The 19200-nt window shown below is 40.1% G+C and overlaps 7 protein-coding genes across 7 annotated transcripts in view; 2 read left to right on the forward strand and 5 right to left on the reverse strand.

The window, feature by feature from the left end:
• CBG03218 overlaps positions 1 to 2287 on the forward strand; it is a gene marked incomplete at both ends in the record, with an annotated part of 6495 nt that extends 4208 nt beyond the window's left edge. The window contains 4 exons of the mRNA XM_045242230.1: positions 720 to 1005; positions 1485 to 1747; positions 1803 to 2055; positions 2210 to 2287. Coding sequence (XP_045092091.1) covers positions 720 to 1005; positions 1485 to 1747; positions 1803 to 2055; positions 2210 to 2287 — 880 coding nt within the window. The remainder of the gene's footprint in view (positions 1 to 719; positions 1006 to 1484; positions 1748 to 1802; positions 2056 to 2209) is intronic.
• A 541-nt stretch (positions 2288 to 2828) lies between these two features.
• Positions 2829 to 4418, reverse strand: CBG03217 (the record flags this gene model as incomplete). Its single annotated transcript, XM_002631329.1, has 8 exons — positions 2829 to 2930; positions 2980 to 3120; positions 3169 to 3421; positions 3463 to 3682; positions 3727 to 3832; positions 3879 to 3974; positions 4023 to 4185; positions 4231 to 4418. 8 exons carry the CDS (start codon positions 4416 to 4418, stop codon positions 2829 to 2831), a joined length of 1269 nt encoding a protein of 422 aa, XP_002631375.1.
• Positions 4419 to 5096: 678 nt separating this feature from the next.
• Cbr-set-17 lies at positions 5097 to 6125 on the forward strand (the record flags this gene model as incomplete). The annotated part of the gene is made up of 6 exons (XM_002631328.1): positions 5097 to 5171; positions 5217 to 5319; positions 5362 to 5427; positions 5474 to 5836; positions 5883 to 5975; positions 6034 to 6125. The coding sequence occupies 6 exons, from the start codon at positions 5097 to 5099 to the stop codon at positions 6123 to 6125; spliced, it is 792 nt and encodes a 263-aa protein (XP_002631374.1).
• A 555-nt stretch (positions 6126 to 6680) lies between these two features.
• CBG03215 lies at positions 6681 to 11126 on the reverse strand (the record flags this gene model as incomplete). Its single annotated transcript, XM_045242231.1, has 11 exons — positions 6681 to 7092; positions 7161 to 7518; positions 7597 to 7765; positions 7814 to 8098; positions 8150 to 9469; positions 9620 to 9911; positions 9958 to 10070; positions 10369 to 10568; positions 10615 to 10899; positions 10946 to 11045; positions 11094 to 11126. 11 exons carry the CDS (start codon positions 11124 to 11126, stop codon positions 6681 to 6683), a joined length of 3567 nt encoding a protein of 1188 aa, XP_045092092.1.
• A 590-nt stretch (positions 11127 to 11716) lies between these two features.
• Cbr-enol-1 lies at positions 11717 to 13166 on the reverse strand (the record flags this gene model as incomplete). The annotated part of the gene is made up of 3 exons (XM_002631326.1): positions 11717 to 11989; positions 12044 to 12990; positions 13082 to 13166. 3 exons carry the CDS (start codon positions 13164 to 13166, stop codon positions 11717 to 11719), a joined length of 1305 nt encoding a protein of 434 aa, XP_002631372.1.
• Positions 13167 to 15463: 2297 nt separating this feature from the next.
• Positions 15464 to 16409, reverse strand: Cbr-mrpl-50 (the record flags this gene model as incomplete). The annotated part of the gene is made up of 3 exons (XM_002631325.1): positions 15464 to 15589; positions 15638 to 15836; positions 15880 to 16409. 3 exons carry the CDS (start codon positions 16407 to 16409, stop codon positions 15464 to 15466), a joined length of 855 nt encoding a protein of 284 aa, XP_002631371.1.
• Positions 16410 to 16773: 364 nt separating this feature from the next.
• On the reverse strand, positions 16774 to 18547 carry Cbr-cct-2 (the record flags this gene model as incomplete). The annotated part of the gene is made up of 5 exons (XM_045242232.1): positions 16774 to 16946; positions 16994 to 17594; positions 17643 to 18211; positions 18255 to 18372; positions 18419 to 18547. 5 exons carry the CDS (start codon positions 18545 to 18547, stop codon positions 16774 to 16776), a joined length of 1590 nt encoding a protein of 529 aa, XP_045092093.1.
• Positions 18548 to 19200: the final 653 nt, after the last annotated feature.

The raw sequence follows: 19200 nt of genomic DNA on the forward strand, positions 1-19200 counted from the left end.
ATTTGACACGTTTGGGGGATCAAAAAGTATATTATTTCCTTGAAACGGATTACTTAAAAATCTTGTTGAATTTGAAATTTCTCAATTTTTTCAAAAATCAACATGATTATCAGATAATATTACAAATATGTAGCTAGAAATACTTCTCGCCTTTTTCAAAAATTCACATTGAATCACAAAACACGATACCCTTACTAGTAAGGGAGCCCATTTTCAGAATGAAAAATTTGTGGATTTCAAAATTTCACGATATTTTTCGAAAATTGGCAGATTTACGTGAACTTACAGAATCGATCAAGGGATCGATTCTGGGTGTTTTTTCGCTCTCACAAAATTCCCAGAAGCGATCTCGGGATCGCTTCTGTAGGTTCACGGAAATATATCTCACGTTATTATTTTTGCTGTTGTTTTTTTTTCACTTTTCTTCAATAAATTTTTTCTGTTTTGTTGACCTGAATTTCTTATGAAAAAAACATTATTCACCTTAAAAAAAGTGAGGCATCGTATCCAAGAACTTTCTGTGAAAATCTCTCCGCCAGACAAGAAAAAGTTACGAATTACCTAAAGTTAGTTTTTTCTGTATAAAGTATACATATTTTACTAATTTGCAACGAATTTTGAGACAGAGTTAGAAATTTTCAAATTTTCATCTTCTTATATTATGAAAATACTTAAATTGTTTGGGGAAATAATTTAATTTCTAGCTGTTTTTTATTCAGAAGTCTTCACCCTACCGGAGTGATTCTCGAAGTTTCTCTATCTGTATCATTCCATCCTGAATTCACCACAGTCGATGATCGAATCTTCAACATGCAATGTTTCCATCAGAAGAAATCAAATGGATCCTCAAATTCTCTAGCCATCGGATCCCCTCAACCTCCACCACCAGACACAAAAGGGCCAAGTTGTTCGTATGAAGTTCTCGCCAGTCCAGGAGGGTTGCCAGCCGGACGATTGGCTTTGGGCCAAGAAGTGTATCATTCGTGGCAGTGTCAGAATGTTTATGTAAGTAGTTTCTGAAATTATGTCAATTGAAGTGGACAACGAGGATCCCCCAAATTAAGACGAATGAGCCCTCGCCCCTTGTAGCTTTATTCTTAAAACCTGTAATAGAAGGGCCTCCTAACTTTCAACTTCGAGCCAATTTATCTCGGTTCCTGTCAAAGATATCAAATAGTTTTCACCTAATGAATTGTTTGTCATAGTATCAAAAATCTTTCATAAGTTGGCACGTTTTTGATAGCTTTACGGAAACAGAGATAAATTAGCTCAAACTTGCCAGTGCGGCTGTCCTTCTATTACAGGGCAATCATTTGTTCGTAACAAAACCCAGAATGAACCAATTAATTTTCAATTTCCCATAGTAGCCTAGTTGGGTGGGTGCCCAGAATCTCAAAAAAAAATTTCAAAATGAGGTATTTTTTATTTTGGGCGGCGATCGTCTTAGTTCATAGCCAACTCTACTTTTAATAAAAATTTTTAAGGAATCCTGTATCATGATCGAAAGTTGCCGATTGGTAGGAGGTGAAGAAACACACGATGTAATTGATTCATCAGGCTGTTCGAAGTACGAATCAATCATGCCACAACTGCAATATCACAATCGTACTCATGTGGGAGCATCGGTCAAAGTATTCGGTGTTTCTCATACTTCAATAGTCTACTTCGCATGCCAAGTACGCCTTCATCCACAGTTACCATCTGGAGAGTGTCCAAAACGAAAATGCAACGAAGCAAGAAAGAAGAGGTTTGTTTTTCAAAATCAATGTTCTTTTTTTTTTAAATGAAACTCTAAATTTTAGAGACGATGCGTCTTCTCAATTCCCTTCTATCGACGTCCGTAGTCAGAATTTGGAGATTTCTCAGTTGATAAATGTTACAACTCCACCTGTAGAACCTCCGAAGCCTACCGAGCCGGTAGTTCAACATACATGCCCAGATATCCACGTGGAATCATCTCCTGTGGAAGAAGCATCAGAATCCAAGTTTATAGAAGAGGAAAGAGTTTGCGCAGATTTGAGATCTGTGCTCGTAGTCAGTGTTCTTTTGGCAATGGTGAGTTATTCACTTACCTGGAAATTGTTTTAAAAATAGGTTTTTATTGAAATAAGATGCCATCTAGCGTTTCTGAAAGATTTTTAAATGAAAGTTATGATTTTAATTAACAACCACTGAATTACTTTTGTCAATTAACGAAGTCTCATTACAGGCAATTATATTGATAACTACCACGATAGCTGTTTTGTTCGTGCGACGTCAAAAATATGAAATAGCAAACATGTCGTAATCTGCTCATTTTTCCATCGATTTGCTCCATTTCTTCCATCACCCGATCTCATTTTTTCTTCACTTTTTTCCACTAACTGACCTTTTCTTTTTCTACGGATCCATTTCTTTTTTTTCCGGTGCGCCTTCGGCCATGTTTCTCACCCCATTGACTTATGTTCTTATCAGCCATCACAGGGTTTTGTTTGATGTTATTATTTATTTTCTTCTTGGTTCCAAACTGAATGAATTGTTTTCAATTTGAAGTTGTTGTATTACTGATATAAAACAAAATCTCTTTACTATAGAAGCATCAGAATTGGTTGAACAATAAAAAAGGATGTGCAGTGGGGAAAATGGAACAGATAAAAGACGAATAACTAATAAAACTAAGTAAGTTCAGATGTATAAGTGTATATGAGAAAGGGCAGGAGATACGGAATCCAGTATACAATTAACTAAAGAACCTATTTTGAAAACGAGATGGCGATAAGGAATAGTTGAGCGACTGTTGATGTAAAGGGTGTGAAGAGAAGATAATCAAAAGATTATAATGATCAGTTTTAATTCCATCTATCAACTGAAACATCAAGAAGAGCTGGATCTTGATATACCGACGGGAAGCTTCTCTGCTTTGCGACGAATAGCGATGCTTCGGTTTCGTACTGAAAGAAATTGATGTGTTTAAAACAATCTAGCGCGGGATAGAACAACCTCATTCGGATGAGTTCTGTCGTAGTCGGAAGTGAAAGTCGCACGAAGCCAGTAGATATAGACAAAAAGAAGAACAATGACCATGAACATTATGATGCATGTGACAAGCAGCCATTTGACGATTGAAGATTCTTCGCCTTCCTGAAAACCAGATTTCGAAGTTAGATTGAATAATGAACATCATCTGACCGGTCCCAATCCAAGAAAGTCTCTCTGCTCTTGTTTACAATAGGCTCTATTATAGTTTAATCCATCTCGCAGCATGCAGAAATCTTGCTCTCGGATGACAATAAGCTTATTGAAAAACGGCACAGAAGACTTATTCACTGTCGCTGCACATTTGAATCCATGTTCCAACGAAGAAGACATAAGAGATGATACCATTATTGTCGAGTTTTTACCATGAACAATGTCCAAATTGAAGAATGCACCTCCATTTGCTCTGGAACGCTTTTTGCCCGCTTGCCTTTGAAAACCACTTACCCCGCAAGAGTTTCGTTATAGTTTTCCGCAATTTTCACACCAGGTTCTCCTTCAAAAGCAGTGGGGACAAGAGCGTTCATTGGGATCTCGAACAATCCCACTTCGGCATCGATTTTTTCTTTGTAGTAAAACTTTCCAGAGTACTGATCTTCTTGCCAATCATAACGACTGCTTGATGATGATTGCGAATACTCTACACCTTGCGTTATGCTAAGACCCTCTGAAAGTAAATACTGATCAAATTCTAACGGTTTTGTGTTTTACTATTGTAAAGGCCTTTGATATAGTACTGATACATTTTAAAATTTGCAGATGATGATGATGTGAGAAGATACAGCATATGGTTCATCGAGTCAAAAAGAGTGGTAATCTGTAATGACTCTTGCATTTTTGAGTTTTGGCTGTCGTCTGCTTACGGATCGATCTGTCCCAAACACTTGGTATGATCTAGCTTCCGCTTTCTTAGCAAATTCTACGCCTCTCCGAAACTTCGACTGAAATACATCAGTAACCTGAAATATGACTTTTACAAAAAAAAACAAAGAAACATTGTTACTCACATTTAAAGCAAATGTTTGAATACTGATTTGTTGATGTTGAACTGAGCTCGATGGGGAATATTTTTGTGTCACAGTCATGAGCATTGGAGGAGAGCGAGAGAGATGATCACGAATGAGATGCACACCCAAGACTCGAGAATCGGAGGAGTGTTTAGAACGAGGTCTGTAAGTATCAACAGTGTATAATGCGAAAACCGAGACTACTTACTTATTTGTAGGTCTCGCCATGAACTGTGGACAACGACCAGATGGTACCGAAGTTTGAATAGACGTCAAAATATCTTGTTGGGAAATGAGCACATACTGATTGGTCTGTAGAATATCGTCAACAGATGGCACATGGGCGGAACAGGCAATCAGTAAAGTGAATACAGCAAGCAACGGCATTATCCGCATTTCTGAAAACTTACAGGGTTAATTAGAAGACCAGCAAAAAGGCAAAAATCCTGGGTTTTTTCTCTTTGAATAGGAAAAAAATCCAATGAACGACTTTCTTCTACACTTTCAATAACCTAATCATTCAAATAAATTGATAAATTGCTCTTTTTAATCGAACAGAAATCAAAGTCAATAACTCAAAATCAAAGGCGCAACAAAAATATTTTTGAGTGCGCTCTACCTGGAATACCGTACCCCGTACACCGCAGCGGTAATTCAAAATATGAACCGATAATATGCTTGCATAGCATAATATGAGACGAGAGAAAAAAATTAACTTCAACTAAAAAATAAAGATGTTTCACTATTTTCTCTGTTATTTTTGGTATTTTTGTTCTTATGATTTTTTACAGCATTTCTGTAATTTATTCCAATTTTCCGGTGATGCACTTCGATTAACTACACTCAGTTTTAGACATAATTGTTGGTTACATCGGCATATTTCATTATTAATCAACTTTTCAAAGTTGATATCCCTATTCAAACTTCCGCGTTCGTCCTCCGCAAGTGCGCTCCTTGCTGCCCACATGATCAACAGATTTTCACTAATTTCCAGCCTAGCGCTATTTATCAGAAACATTTTATTTAAAAAAAAAACCCAAAATTGAGTTAATAAAGTTTTATGGTCAGCTTCAGATGAATGGCATGGAGATTCCGGGATTGGGATACCCGGAGGTTCTCATAAAATTGAAGGAGGAGGAGAAACAAAAGGCACGTTTCTTAAATTGAACAAGAGAAAACGAGAAAATTCTTCAGAAGTCGTACAAGTTGGTCCTGGATTTTCGCGATGGAGCTCTCAGCATCATCGAAACTAACCGTCTGTGTGAAGAAGTACACCGAGAATTTAGAGATCTTTCAGGTCGGTACTTTATCACGGCTTTGTTAATAAAATGTTTTTTAGAAGCTGAAGTTGATTACCTTGGAACTGAAATTAACGATCATGCCTACGATGAAAATCTAGATATCCGTAAGAGTGATGAAAAATCGGCTTTTCTTAATTCTGCGATTTACAGACTGTGAGAAATGCAATAAATTTTATCGACCATTCTGTCGTCTACACCCATTATTCAAAATTCCTGATCGTGAGCCGAGGAAAGAAGAATTAAGTACAAAAGTCTACTCACAACTCACCCTACCTATTTTATTCCGCATCGAAGAATCAAAGATCCCCAACGCGGGCCTTGGTGTTATAGCTTCAGTGTTTATTCCCATTGGAATGGTATTTGGACCATACAAAGGTATCAAAGTTTACAAAAAGGACGAATTCAAGAAAGATGGATACGCTTGGCTTATCAAGAATGGAGATAAAAAGTTCTACATCGATGGATCGGATCCAAAGAGATCCAATTGGTTGAGATATATCAATAGTCCCAGACGTAAGGAAACAGTTTTCTAGTTCCCAGAATATCTGAAATATTTTAGACGAAGATGAGCAAAATATGATTGCGTTCCAAACAAATAGTCGAATTTACTATCGAGTGATCAAACCGATTAGAATAGACCAAGAACTTCTAGGTGAGTTTTTTTTTTTCAAAAAAACATGCATTTCTGTTTACACTTTCAACTGTTTCAGTGTGGTATGGCTCATCTTATGGCGGGGAATTTGTTGAATCCGAAGATGGAGGAAAATCAAAAAAGCCGGTCAAGAACCCATTCATTTGGTGATGATTTTTATATATAACACTTTCGTTTTATCTACTTTCATAGGAACATGAACATTTTTGTAATAATCGATTTTAACACCTTCTAACTTATTTTTTCAGTACTCCGCGTAACGGTCCTTGAAGATAATCCACTTACTCTTGTACTGCAACCCACTTATTTTCGTGTTCGACATCGAAATGTTCAACATTTTTTCCGTTTCAATTTTCACACTTATCCAGTTTTTATCAATGCTTTTTATCGTGTTAGCTGTTGAGCATATAAATTGTTTTTCGAGAAAGTTGACAAAATAGGGGAAATTTCATTCCATGCTGAAAAAGGGATACATATCATGAGGATTCTTTTTACGGAATACTGCTAATGGGACAATAAACTGTAACGCTACGATGGGAACGAGAAAAAAAACAATTCTAGCCGGCTGGTATTGAGATGTACAGGTGATGGAGAACGATTGGGGAAAAGAGCAAATTTCAGAAATGTTACGGAATGTTAAGAAGAAACAAAAGAACAGAAGGAGTAAGAAACATGTCATCAAAAAATGTGCAAGAGCGAGCTCATTTAACGGAATCCAAATCCACCGCGTCGTTGTGGAGGATCGGGATCACGGTTATTCAAGCCCAGTGCATGAGCAAGCTCTTCTCTTTCCGGTTGCCCAGGCTTCATGCGATTCGTTATTTCGTCCTCTTGGTCGTGATAGTCTGAAATTGTGTTAATTTTTCCCCACAACAAGGAAGAAAAACTTACTCGAGGAGACGTAACGGGGTTTCCTCTCGTTCTGCTTTCTTGAGTTTCCGTTGAACCGGTTGTTGTACTCACTGCCGAACCCTTTCTTCGGTTGCTGTGGTTTCCCCTCCGGACCCTTTGACGACGTTGGGTTGGAAGTGCCGGGTCTTGAAGTGTATTGGTTCTGCTGTTCGCGGTAGTTGTAATTTCGCACCGATTGAATGGTTTGCTGGAGCATTCTGCAAAACTCTGCGTTTGGAATTGGTATGAAAGTAAAGTTCAAGCTTCTACATGAATACGACAACTACTTTTTACCTGTCGTTTTCGGTATCATCATAATCAGAAGTTTTTGCACCGTGTGAACTGTACGGAGTTCTTCTATCGTCTAAGTAGAGTTTTTCCGGATCATACTGATGCCTCGATTGATCATTCCGAGGGAATCCCCGATCAAAATCGTTGGTTGATTGAATTTTACTGTGTTTGTGGACAAAATCCCGATCTCTGGGAACGAAAGTTTGCACGTCATCGACAGGTGGCCATATGTTTCCACGAAACGAGTCTCTTCGGTCACTTCTACTGTTTACACGAGAAGACGACGGTCTATCGTTCTCGAAATTCGGTCTGCGATTATTTCCACGGTTGCTGGTATAGCCTCCTCTCGCGTGCCGATACTCTGAAATACACCACAGTACGAAACACATTACGACACGAATCAGATGCTCTAACTATGCTGTTAAAAAAAATCACTAACCTCCGTTATTTATAAAAAACATTGCATTTTCAGCTGAAACATTTTCGATCGGCTGAGTTTGTTGCTTGTACAATTCGGATGGTTTCACTGGTTGAACACTCTCTTTTTCTGGAGACTTCCTCTCTACTACGACATCTTTTTGCTCTACGAATGCATAAACGACTTCAGTCTATAACGAAACAAGTTATGAAAAAGACACAAATAGAACGAAACCCACCTTTCTTTGATCCGTCAAAACGTCGTCCATCACTCTTTTGGCCAACAGTTTCTGTGAATCGAACTGCTTTTCGAGAGTGGAGTTCATGAGTTGTTGCAGCTTCATTGGAACTTGTTGGTAGAGACGGCAGAAGTGACCGCATTTAAGATAGATCATTGTCAGTTGAAGTATCAACGATTGTTCCCTTTCTTCTCTTTCAACCAATGCCTTACACTGTTCCGGTGTGAATCCTGGTGAGAAAATGAAAGATTCTGCGTCACGACGAATCTTCTCCACTTCGCTGACCTGAATTACACTTATTCATTGAAAATTTTCATTTAAGTTAATCTTATTTACCTCTTTTTCGATATGAGCCTTCGTGGTTTCGCAAAATATGTCCATTATCTGTTCTGAGACTGCATTCAATGATAGCAGCTCGTCTTTATTGAGAACGTTGACATCATCCTTTCTGATTCTGGCCGCACACAGTTGCTTCTCCCTTGCAATTCTTGCAGCCATGAAAAGAATGAGAAGATGTTCCACTTTTTTGAGACTCTTCAAATAGCTGGTGCAATAACTGTTGAGTGGTGCGAGCTCTCGGATAGGATCGAATGTGTTCAGTATTGCAGTGATCAGCGTGCCCATTTCAAGACCTCCGTTCCTCTTCGACATCTTTTTTCCATAGCTATCGACCAGAGCAAGAGCCATTTTCTCAACCACAGAACCCTCGAATTTTACACCGTAACCATGCTTAACCAAATCGACTGCGAGATCGACATCAAAAAGTCCCAGCTCGAAAATGGAACGCATGAAGCATTCTGGAACAGCACACGACTCTTCCGACTTTATTTGCTCGAATTCGTCGAGATGATGTTCCGGGATAGTTTTGTATATTCCGGATGGTACTTGTCTGCGAGGCTTTCCGAGAGCGTTCGAGAACCACGTGAACAGAGAATACTTCACCCACCAAGGTGCTTGGTTGAAGTTTTCCGATATTAGAAAGAAGCAGACATCTCTGTCGAAAACTGCTTTATCATTATCCATACGCCCTGCTATCGATTTGAGAACCTCTCTGGCACTTTCACAAACTTCGATGGATTGTCCGTCGTACTCTACCAGCAATTCAAACATCAGCTGCATGATTATTGGCGTCGGTAAGACGTTCTCTTCATTATTACTGAATGATGTACCAAACCGGTAGTTAGTGAGCATTCTGTTGTTGTTGTTGTTGGCGAGAAGGCGTTGCAACATTTTCACAAACACTTCCACTGATTTTGTTGGTTTACGGTAGTCTTTGAGAAGTTCATGCAGACAGAACAAAATCAATGAGAACGGATCAATCAACGACTTGTCCTCTAGTCTCTCCAATTGTCCTTCCTTTCGTTTACGATCCTTTGCTAACGAAATCGTCATCATTCCAGCATTTTCCCATTGTGCAGCAGATGTCCACGTGGTTCTACCAATCATGAAGATTCTGTGAAGAATAGTGATTAGGAGCTTGTCTTTCTTCTCCGGTTCTTCAAAAGGCAACGGGGTGATGTTCACACAACGATAAAAAAGTGTAGGGAAGCCACGGAAAATTCGACCGATGATAGGAATGTATCCTTTGTTATCCACACACATCGTAAGAAGTTGCTGGACGGCGTTGGCTGGTGACACTAGAAGATACCAGATAATCTGAAAGTCGAACATTAAATTTTAGAAGACTATTGCCAGAGTTAATTATGTAAGATGCGAACGCATAGTCCAGCATCTTCAATATTTTACTGCAAATTCAAAAACTCGAAGGCTTTTATCACTCCACTTTTAAACATTAAACAATCTTACCGGATCTTTAGTCTTTTCAAATAACTCCATATTATTGCTCAGCACATTGGAATCGAGTGGGAGTTGGTTGATAGCTTCTGTGAGGCCGGATTGAAAGTTTTCAATGAAGTTTTCCAGACAAGGCAAAACATCGGCGTCTTGCTTATACTTATCGTAGAGTTTTGTTGCAAAATCATTTCGTCGTTTGTCGACCATCATCAAGAAGACTTTTTTCAGCAAACCAGTGAATGCGTATTTTTCTTCTGGCTTCACAGTCTCATGATCTATTGCCATATCCCATACCGTTATGAATCTGAATGTTACTGGGTTATGTGTATAGTAATAGAATATGCACATACTGGTTAATGAGATTGTCACAATATATTCCTTCCAATCGAAACTTTGTCTTCGCATTTATCAACTCGCGCATCGTTTTGTAGTCCGGATTCTTGGCGCGGTAATTGCTGAGAACCTGGAATAAACCAGATTGTTCTCAGTTGTTTGAAATGTTTCTGTACACCACACATACAAAGCTGAAAATGTTTATTTTAAATGCTAAATATATAACTGAAAAATAAATAAAAGTTCTAAATACTGAGCATGGGCAGACAATGAGAATCACAATTCAAAATTCGCAACATAAATGTTGGCAGAAATGTAAGATAATCAGGTTGGGGGTAAACTCGCCAGTTATGGTACACGAATGGGTGTCAAATTTACTGATAGTTTCTCTTCTTGTTACGCTTTTTTCTTTTTTTAGGAGTTTCTACCTTCTCGGTTTTCGCCAAGAATTGTTTCTTCTTTCCTTCCTCTTCTGATTGTGCTTTCTCATGTGCAATTGACGAAACTACGCCATCTTCTCTGGCGAACATCGTTGGCTCTGGCTCTTCGACCGGAGGTGCCACTTCCTCTTTTTCATCCAGAAAAAACTCACGGAGTGCTGGCGGAAGTTCTTTCCAACGATGAAATTCTGAAAACGAAAACAACTTCTTCACAAAAAACTTCGGAATTTAAACCTTTGCATTTGTTGTATGTGTGCATAATTGCTTCTTTACTAGCATCCACGTGCTGCACGACATCACGAATTGTATAGGCTTCATTCACCTGCATTCCAAGCCACACTTCGTACATCAAGTGCATCCGCTTTCGAAGTTCAATGAAATGGTGATTTTCCATTCCGATGGATGTTGCTTTACCTGAGGTAGCAATGATTTCTTCGTTCAAATAAATTACAAGATGAAATATGTGATCGAGTATCTGGTTGATGAGTTCTGCATCTTCACTACCGCGTCGGATAACATCTGAACATCATAAAAACTGTCTTGACTAGTTTTGGCATTCCCGAACCTTTAACAGTGCGCATACCGAAGTTGTACCGGATGAGGTCTGCCGCAGAACTCTCCAGATCTACATGACCATTGAGAACAGCCACTGTGAAACGACCAAGCTGGAAAAGTAGTGACTTTTGTGAATGAATACATAAATATCAGCTTACATCTCGTACTGCACTTTCCTCGGGATTATTCATTGTGGGGCTATTGTTCTTCTGCAAATTGCCAAAAATTACTGATAACTTTTTATAGAAATTTTTAGGCCCTTGAGATATTTAGCGGAATGTAAACAACGCGGGGAACAGGAGAACGCAACATTTCGAAAGTACGACTGAGCGCCATTTCGCAATACATATTTACGGGAAAAGACCCCGCAAATTGAAAAACAAACGTTTTCCGGGAAAAGTGGGCGGAGCCTAAATTGCAAGACTGACACGGTTTTTCTCTTAGCAGTATTCAAATATATAAAACACTGTCGTGGGCAACTTGAAATTTACGCTCCGCGCGCCTTCGTCGGGAATCTGTAGGGTCTCCGAAATAATGTAATAAAAATATATTTCTGAAAGGCTCCTTTCCATAATAATTGAATTATGGAGAAAGAAGAACTTTTCTGGTCTTTGAACAAGTTTGGAATTGGAAAATTCATGCGCATCTGTGCTCAATCTTCATGGTACAATAAATAATCTATATTGATCAAACATTCGACGGAAAGAGGCGGTAGCTAAAACGTAGAAGGCAATAAAATTATGAAGAAAATACACAGTATTTATAGGTTAGACGCAGTGATCTACACTTGTGGGTTTCTGAAGTTCTGTCCGGCATAAACTGCATCGGCTCCGAGCTCCTCCTCGATACGAAGAAGTTGGTTGTACTTGGCCAAGCGCTCTGAGCGGCATGGAGCTCCGGTCTTGATTTGTCCTGTAGCGAGTCCAACGACGAGATCAGCAATGAAAGTATCTTCAGTTTCTCCGGATCTGTGCGAGACCATGACACCCCATCCATTGGCACGAGAAAGATTGGCAGCCTCAATTGATTCGGTGACGGATCCAATTTGGTTGACCTGAAATTTTATATTTTTGATTTAATGAATTATTTAACGAATTCAAGTGTTTACCTTGAGAAGAAGGCAATTGCAAGACTTCTTGTCGATAGCGGTTCTGATGCGCTTGGGGTTAGTGACTGTCAAATCGTCTCCGACGAGCTGAATGCTGGTAGCGGCATGGAGCTTGCCCCAGTTGTCCCAGTCATCTTGATCGAAAGCGTCTTCAATCGAAACAACTGGATACTCCTTGATGAAGGATTGGTAGAGTTCGGAGAGTTGCTCTCCTGACAACCACTTCGAGGAGTCAGAGGCTTCGTTTTTGAAGTCCAAGTCGTACTTTCCGTCCTTGAAAAATTCGGAAGCAGCAACATCCATTCCGATGGAGATCTTTCCGGTGTATCCGGCCTTGTCAATGGCGGTGTTAAGGAGGTCAAGTCCTTCCTTGTTGTCTTGAATGTTTGGAGCGAAACCTCCCTCATCTCCGACAGCGGTGGCATCGAGTCCATATCTCTTCTTGATTTCAGCCTTCAAGTGGTGGTAGACTTCGGATCCCATACGCATGGCTTCAGCAAAGCTGGAAGCTCCCACTGGAAGAATCATGAACTCTTGCATAGCGAGCTTGTTTCCAGCATGAGATCCTCCATTGATAACGTTGAAAGCTGGAACAGGAAGCACAACTTTTCCAGTTCCGGCAAGTTCGGCGATGTACTTGTAGAGTGGAAGTCCCTTGTGAACTGCTCCAGCTTTGGCAACAGCCAAAGAAACTCCGAGGATGGCGTTGGCTCCGAGATTGGCCTTGTTCTCAGTTCCATCAAGGGCAAGCATGAACTCATCGATGTCCTTTTGAGCAGTCACATCAAATCCTTTGGCGATGAGAGCTGGGGCGATTTTCTCGTTGATATTGCTCACAGCTTTGAGAACACCCTTTCCGAGGTGAACAGCCTTATCACCATCACGAAGCTCGAGAGCCTCATGGACTCCAGTGGAAGCGCCAGATGGCACGGCAGCGCGGAAGACTCCTGAAAAATTGCATCATTTTCTTCTTTCACAATTTTGGCAAATTCTATTCCCTCTGGTAACAAACTTCTTTACACCTAATAGAGTTCTCACCTTTCTCGGTGAAGAGATCAACCTCGACGGTTGGGTTTCCGCGGGAGTCGTAGATTTGGCGAGCGTGAATCTTGGTGATTGGCATCCTGAAAACAGATGAGATGATCGATACAAGAAAAAAAAATCTAGAAAAGGAGTAGTAAACAAAATAACTGAAAGATAAAATGTTTGGGGTTTAAATGGTCGGAGAAGTGCGAGAAGAAAGGCGGCGCCGTTGTCAGACGGCGCGACAAGACGAAAACGTTTGACGAGACATCGGCAGTAACACAAGACTCAGAGAAAATGTTGGTGTGTTGTTTGTGAGCGCGGACTGAGCGCTAGTTCAATAGAATCGCCGCGCCAGCCCTTTTTCGAGAGTAGAGAAGAATAGAGAATTTGTGGTAACCGAGTGAAGAGATTGAAACAAAGTCTACTCAGTTTTCCATTTAATTATATGAAGAACAAGAACTTTTTTATTATTGGGTTCACCAAGTTGTTGGGAAAAAGAAAGGAGCCACGACAGGAGCCGAGAAGAACCACCGAAAACAAGTGGAAGAGGAGAGGCGAAAAGAGCCAACTGCTGCTGGCAAAAAGAGACGCCTCGCAGCTGCCGTCCTTCAAGATACGTGACTTGCACTAACTTTCAGATTGAAGAGACATGGAGTGCTTCCCTCCCTCAATAGGGTAACCTTATCTTATGTTCATTGAACATTAAATGAAAAACAATTAATATGAAAACAAGACAGGAAAAAAAAATAACTTCTATAGAATGATCTAGTAAACCAAAGTACCTTAACATCACTTGGCACGGTCTCTCTTCCCCAAAAAAAATTAGAACTGCAAACTATTGTCGGATTAAAAAAAGTGACACCTGAAAATCTCGGAGATGGCGCTCGTGTCGATTTACGAGGGGGCGGAGCGAAAACGGATACTGTAGATAACAAATTTATTTATGTGAATTTAGTGGGATATTCTGAACAAAATTTTGATTTCTTGGTATAAAAATGATCGCTAGCATCTCTAGAATCTATTTTTCAGCAAAAAACTAAACTTAGACGCGAAAGTAGCTCGAACGAGCCGAAATCCTGAAATATTGCGCTTTTGCCGCACTTTTTCGTAGATCAAAAAAAGCAAAAGTTTTCAAATTCTCAGGTGTCACTTTTTTTAATTCGACAATAATATTCGATCTAACATGAAAAATCTTGGGAAAACATAGAAACGTTCATTGCTTGAAAGAATCCTCCAAGCAGAGACCCATTTCTATATTATGAACTCGCTGAGAGCATTCGCAGTACACTGCTGCAAGTAGGTGGTGCATTAAAAGTGTACACACAAATGTTTGAGCTGAATGTTCAAAAAAATGAGTGAGAACAAAGAAAAGTCAACAAAATTCGTCAAACTTTTGCACAGCAACAAAAATTTGATTACCGTGTATCCGACGAGAACATCTTGCAGATCGTTTTCGGAATTCGAGAAATCATAGGAGGCAAGTGACAAAAAGAAAAGAGAAAACACACCCTTGACCACCCGAGTGTCTGCTGCTTTCCAGCGGGCAGCCACCTCGAATGAGTGAAGTGAGCGAATGGGCGGCGGAGATGAACGGAACGAACATGGTATTTTCAACTCAAATGATTCGAATAGGATGAAAACTAGCGCCACGTTCGTTTGAAGGCGTTGTGAGACCAAACTTGTAATATTTGCGCGCATGTTCCTTTAAACACTACCGTATCACTTGATATCGTGGCGATGCTTCTTAACACATCAAACAATGTTCCCTTAAAGTATTACGGTAGATTTATTGAATAAATCAGAAGAAGAGGAAAGGTAATAAATAATGTTTCCTCATGAAAATAAAAAAATTTAGGTTATTACTGTTGTCTCTTTTCAATGCACGTTGCGGCCGAAAATTTACTCAAAATCGCATCGTCGGTCGAGCAGCGAAAATAACAAATTACTGCATGCGCCTGTAATACCGTACCTCGGACGCTCTTTATTTTGGGCCCATTTTTGGCTGTTTTTCTGTTTTTTAAGGGAAATAAATTAAAGATTGATAAGAATTAGACAAAATTGACAGAAACAAGCGAAAAAATAAAAAAAAAAGGAAAAAATTCGATAATTTTTGAGGTACTGTTTAAAGGCGCATGCATTCATTTGAAAAATACCGTAGTGTTCTCTTTGCGGGAGCGAAGCTCCGCCCGCCGTTGTTTTTTCTCGGCTGCAACGTGCATTGATAACAAAACTGATTTCTTTATACATTGAACAACCAAAGATTAATTGTAAAATTCCGAAATTTTATTCATCTAAGAAACCATAGTCGTATAACAAATCATGACAATAAAGTTAACAAAAACAATGATCTAATGTCGAAATCTAAGAGAAAATTTGATAATGCACGGTACGTCTTTACTGTTTGATTCTTGTGAACTGCTTGGTGGTATGATTGTATCGTTTATCAGTATATCTGTCCATCTGCTCGGCTACTTCTGGATCCCATGGCATGTTTTTGTCCACCCGAGAATAGTCGAACGTCTGAAAGTTATTATAAGGAAATTTATAAACAAAAATCCAGAAGCATACCTGATCCTCGTAATCAAACCACTCTTTCTTTGGTTGGAATTGTCGGAGTAGTCGTTTTTGGCGAAGAGAAATCACGTCTCCGCCACTTCCGGGGAACGCCGTTACACCTCCATGATGAACATGAGTGTCTTCTGGGTGGAACCGAACGGCTTGTTCCATAATCGATACATTTTTTGGTTTGTTCTCGTCTCGTGCATATCTGTAAAGAAAACTTACAGTTGAGAATGATATGGGTCACTTACTCAGTGTATTTGGTTACATTTTTCACAGGTTCCTCGTAGAACTTCACAATGTCTGACACTGTTTCCAAATGAAGAAGTCTCCCGTTTGTAGGCCAGTGTTTCGTGGATTTTCCGAGTCGATTGATTAACTCAAACTTTACGGAATTATCGCCATCAATGAATTTGTACTGTTCAATATTATCAGAAGAGACGCCTGCGTTTTGTAGACATTCGGTAGCAGTTTCCAAGATTTGGCTCTTGATTCCAGTGCTCGGGGCATAATTGTAGGAGTATTTCAAGAAACCTCGAGCTCGAATCGCGTCGGTATCGATCCGTTTGTCAACAAGAGCATCGTCAAAATCCACCACAGCATCAGCATTAGTTGGAACTTGGGAAGATTCTCGGGCACGAATACTGGGAAGAGTTTTACGAAGACTTTCTTGTTCTTCGACAGTCAGTTGCTTTACCGTCTCTTTTTCTGAATTTTTACCAAAAAGTCCCTTCAGCAAGTTTCCTTGTGATCTCACAAACCGAGGAACGGTTCTGTACATATTCTGAAAACGGAATTTTCATTTCTTTTTCTCGAGCGCATGATAATAAATACGGTATCAGACAAAAACTAGGTCACTTTTTCGTTGACTACTCAAAATAGCACTCCATTCATTAAACAAAAGAGAAAAAATCAACAAGCAAAAACACGCGGCATTCTCGAAATTTCAAACGGAATTTAGGGGGCAAATATAGAGAAAAGGGAAGGATGAAGCAACGGAAAATGTATCAAAATCCATCAATAATGAGAAAAAAATGAGAGAAAAGGGGAGGAACAACGAGATACGGTTGTGTTGAAGCACTCGATCAAAAGCTGAAATTAAGAAAAAGAAATAAAGATCTTGTGACAGGATTTCAAGCAATAGTTTAGCATGGACGGTTATCTGGAGCGCGAGCACGGGGAGCCGCCTTGATGATATCATCAACACGGAGGATTTGTTCAGTAGCTTCTGCGGCAGAAGAAACCATGCACAACTTGACATTGTAAGACTCAATGACTCCCAACTTGGTGACATCAGCAACTTCTCCTTTCTCGATATCTGGAATTCAAACATTGTTATTTTGAATCACTAAAGAATAAGTTTACCAATTCCGAAATTGTGCCGACCATTAGCGTGCTCTGCACGGAGTCTGGTGACAAGATCTGCTGAGTCAAGTCCAGCGTTATCGCAAATAATAGTTGGAAGTTGAGCGAGAGCTCTTCCGAAAGCTTCCACAGCGAGAGCCTCTTTACCAGCAACCTTTTGAGCTTCCATGGCGATAGCAGTGCTCATGAGGATCTCACTAGCTCCAGCTCCAGCCACAGTCTTCGACTCTTTAACGTGAGTGACAAGGACACAGAGAGCATCATGAAGGGATCTCTCCGACTCTTCAAGAATTTGTTGAGTTGCTCCACGAAGAACAACCGAACAAGCCTCTCCAAGTTTGACACCGGAGAATCGAAGAAGTCGATCCTCTCCGATCATGATTTCCTCAATCAGATCACAGTATCCAAATTGAGCTGTCTGAGGAGAGTCGAATGTAGAGACAATCTCTCCTCCAAGCACAAGAGCGAGTCTCTCGATTCCTTCGAAGTCAGCGTGCTCAATAGCCATAACCTTGGCGTCTGCGAAGAGTTGCTCTGGGTAGTTGTAGATAAGTTGACGGTTGATGAAGACATTACAGTTGTGACCAAGGATTTTGTCAACCTGCAGGGAAAATTCTTATTTTGAAAATCAAATTATACGAGTACGAACCTTCTCCTTCATCTTCAACTTTTCGGCAGCTTCAAGTTCAGCAACTTTAGTAACGCCATCAACACGAACCCTCGATCCAAAAACTTTCACCTTGTCAGTATCCATTGGAGTATTAGCGATGAGAATCTTAGCCTTTTCGACTCTTCTTGGTTGGAACATGCCTGGAAGTTTCTCGAGAAGGAATCCTTCGTCAAGATAGGATTCATTCATGGATCCACCAAGCTTCTTGATGATTTGAATAGCATCCAAATTTCCAGATCCCTTCAATCTCAGTACTGCGTCCACGGCAAGTTGAGCAAAGTGTTCTTTGTGTTGACTGAGAATCTTTGATCCAAGAGTGGTGCGAGCAATTTTCAAAAGGTCCTCCCGGATGTTGTCTCCCGACTCGATGCTCGATTGCTTTAATGCTTCTTGGGCGATTCCGAGAGCACGTCTGTATCCAGAAATGATAGTTTGTGGATGGATACGTTGATTAACGAGTTTCTCAGCCTCCTTGAGCAGCTCGGCAGCCAAAACAGTCACGGATGTTGTTCCGTCTCCGACTTCATGATCTTGAGTCATTGACATATCTGAAAATATTGAATAACTTGAGCAACAATTCGCGAAACTCACCAACAAGAACTTTAGCAGCTGGGTTATCGACTCCGATGGATTTAAGAATCGTTGCTCCGTCATTGGTGACTTTGATTCCTCCGGCACTTTCCGGATTTCCGCTGATAAGAATTTTGTCCTGGAAACAAGAATGTGAAAATAAGCTGGTAAAAAAACTGTCTCACCATTCCTTTTGGCCCAAGTGTAGATTTAACCAAGTCTCCGATAGCAATTGCACCAACGAAAGAGCTGAGACGAGCGCTCTCTCCACGCTCTTCCTGAGCACTGTCTTTCAAGATTTGTACTGGGAGCATCTTGCTATAAAATAATGATAATTATTAAAAAAGAACTATCTAACAAAATGCACAAAATAAAGGAATGGAACTGGAATCGAAATAAGGGCCTAAACGAGATATCAGAACGATGATTTGAAGCAGCATACAAGTAGGAGATGAACATAACAATGATTCCGTCATTTTTAGCCAGAATTGTTAAGAAAAACCGGGAAAACAAAACATAAACTCCAGAAATGTCTCCAAATGAGAATGAAAAATTCTTCTCGAAAGTCCGAAATTTTGAAAGTGCGACAGCGCGCGTTTGCATTTCTGGCGCGGGCAGCTGGAGACCCCGCAAATTCCGGGGAAAAAAATCGGGGAAAAGTGGGCGGTGTCGGGGGGGGGGGGGGCGCAAAAATTTTTTTTCGAGTTTTGTTGATATTTTTTGATCAAACTGACAAACAATCCAAAAACACAAAAAATAATGGAGAAAATTGTATTGAGAGCTCAAAATTTGGCTCAAAATGACAAAATTTTTTCTACCGGGCCCGGGCCTTGAAAATTTCCCCAGGCCCGGGCTTTGGCGGGCCGGCCCGGAATTTTACAAGTATGGAAAAAAAAACTCCGGAGAAAAATGGGCGGAGCCTAAATTGCAACCCTGCCACGGTTTTGCCGCACGGTTTAGCACATTT

Source organism: Caenorhabditis briggsae, assembly GCF_000004555.2.
Source record: "Caenorhabditis briggsae complete genome, chrII, whole genome shotgun sequence".
NCBI classification, from domain to species: Eukaryota; Metazoa; Nematoda; class Chromadorea; order Rhabditida; family Rhabditidae; genus Caenorhabditis; species Caenorhabditis briggsae.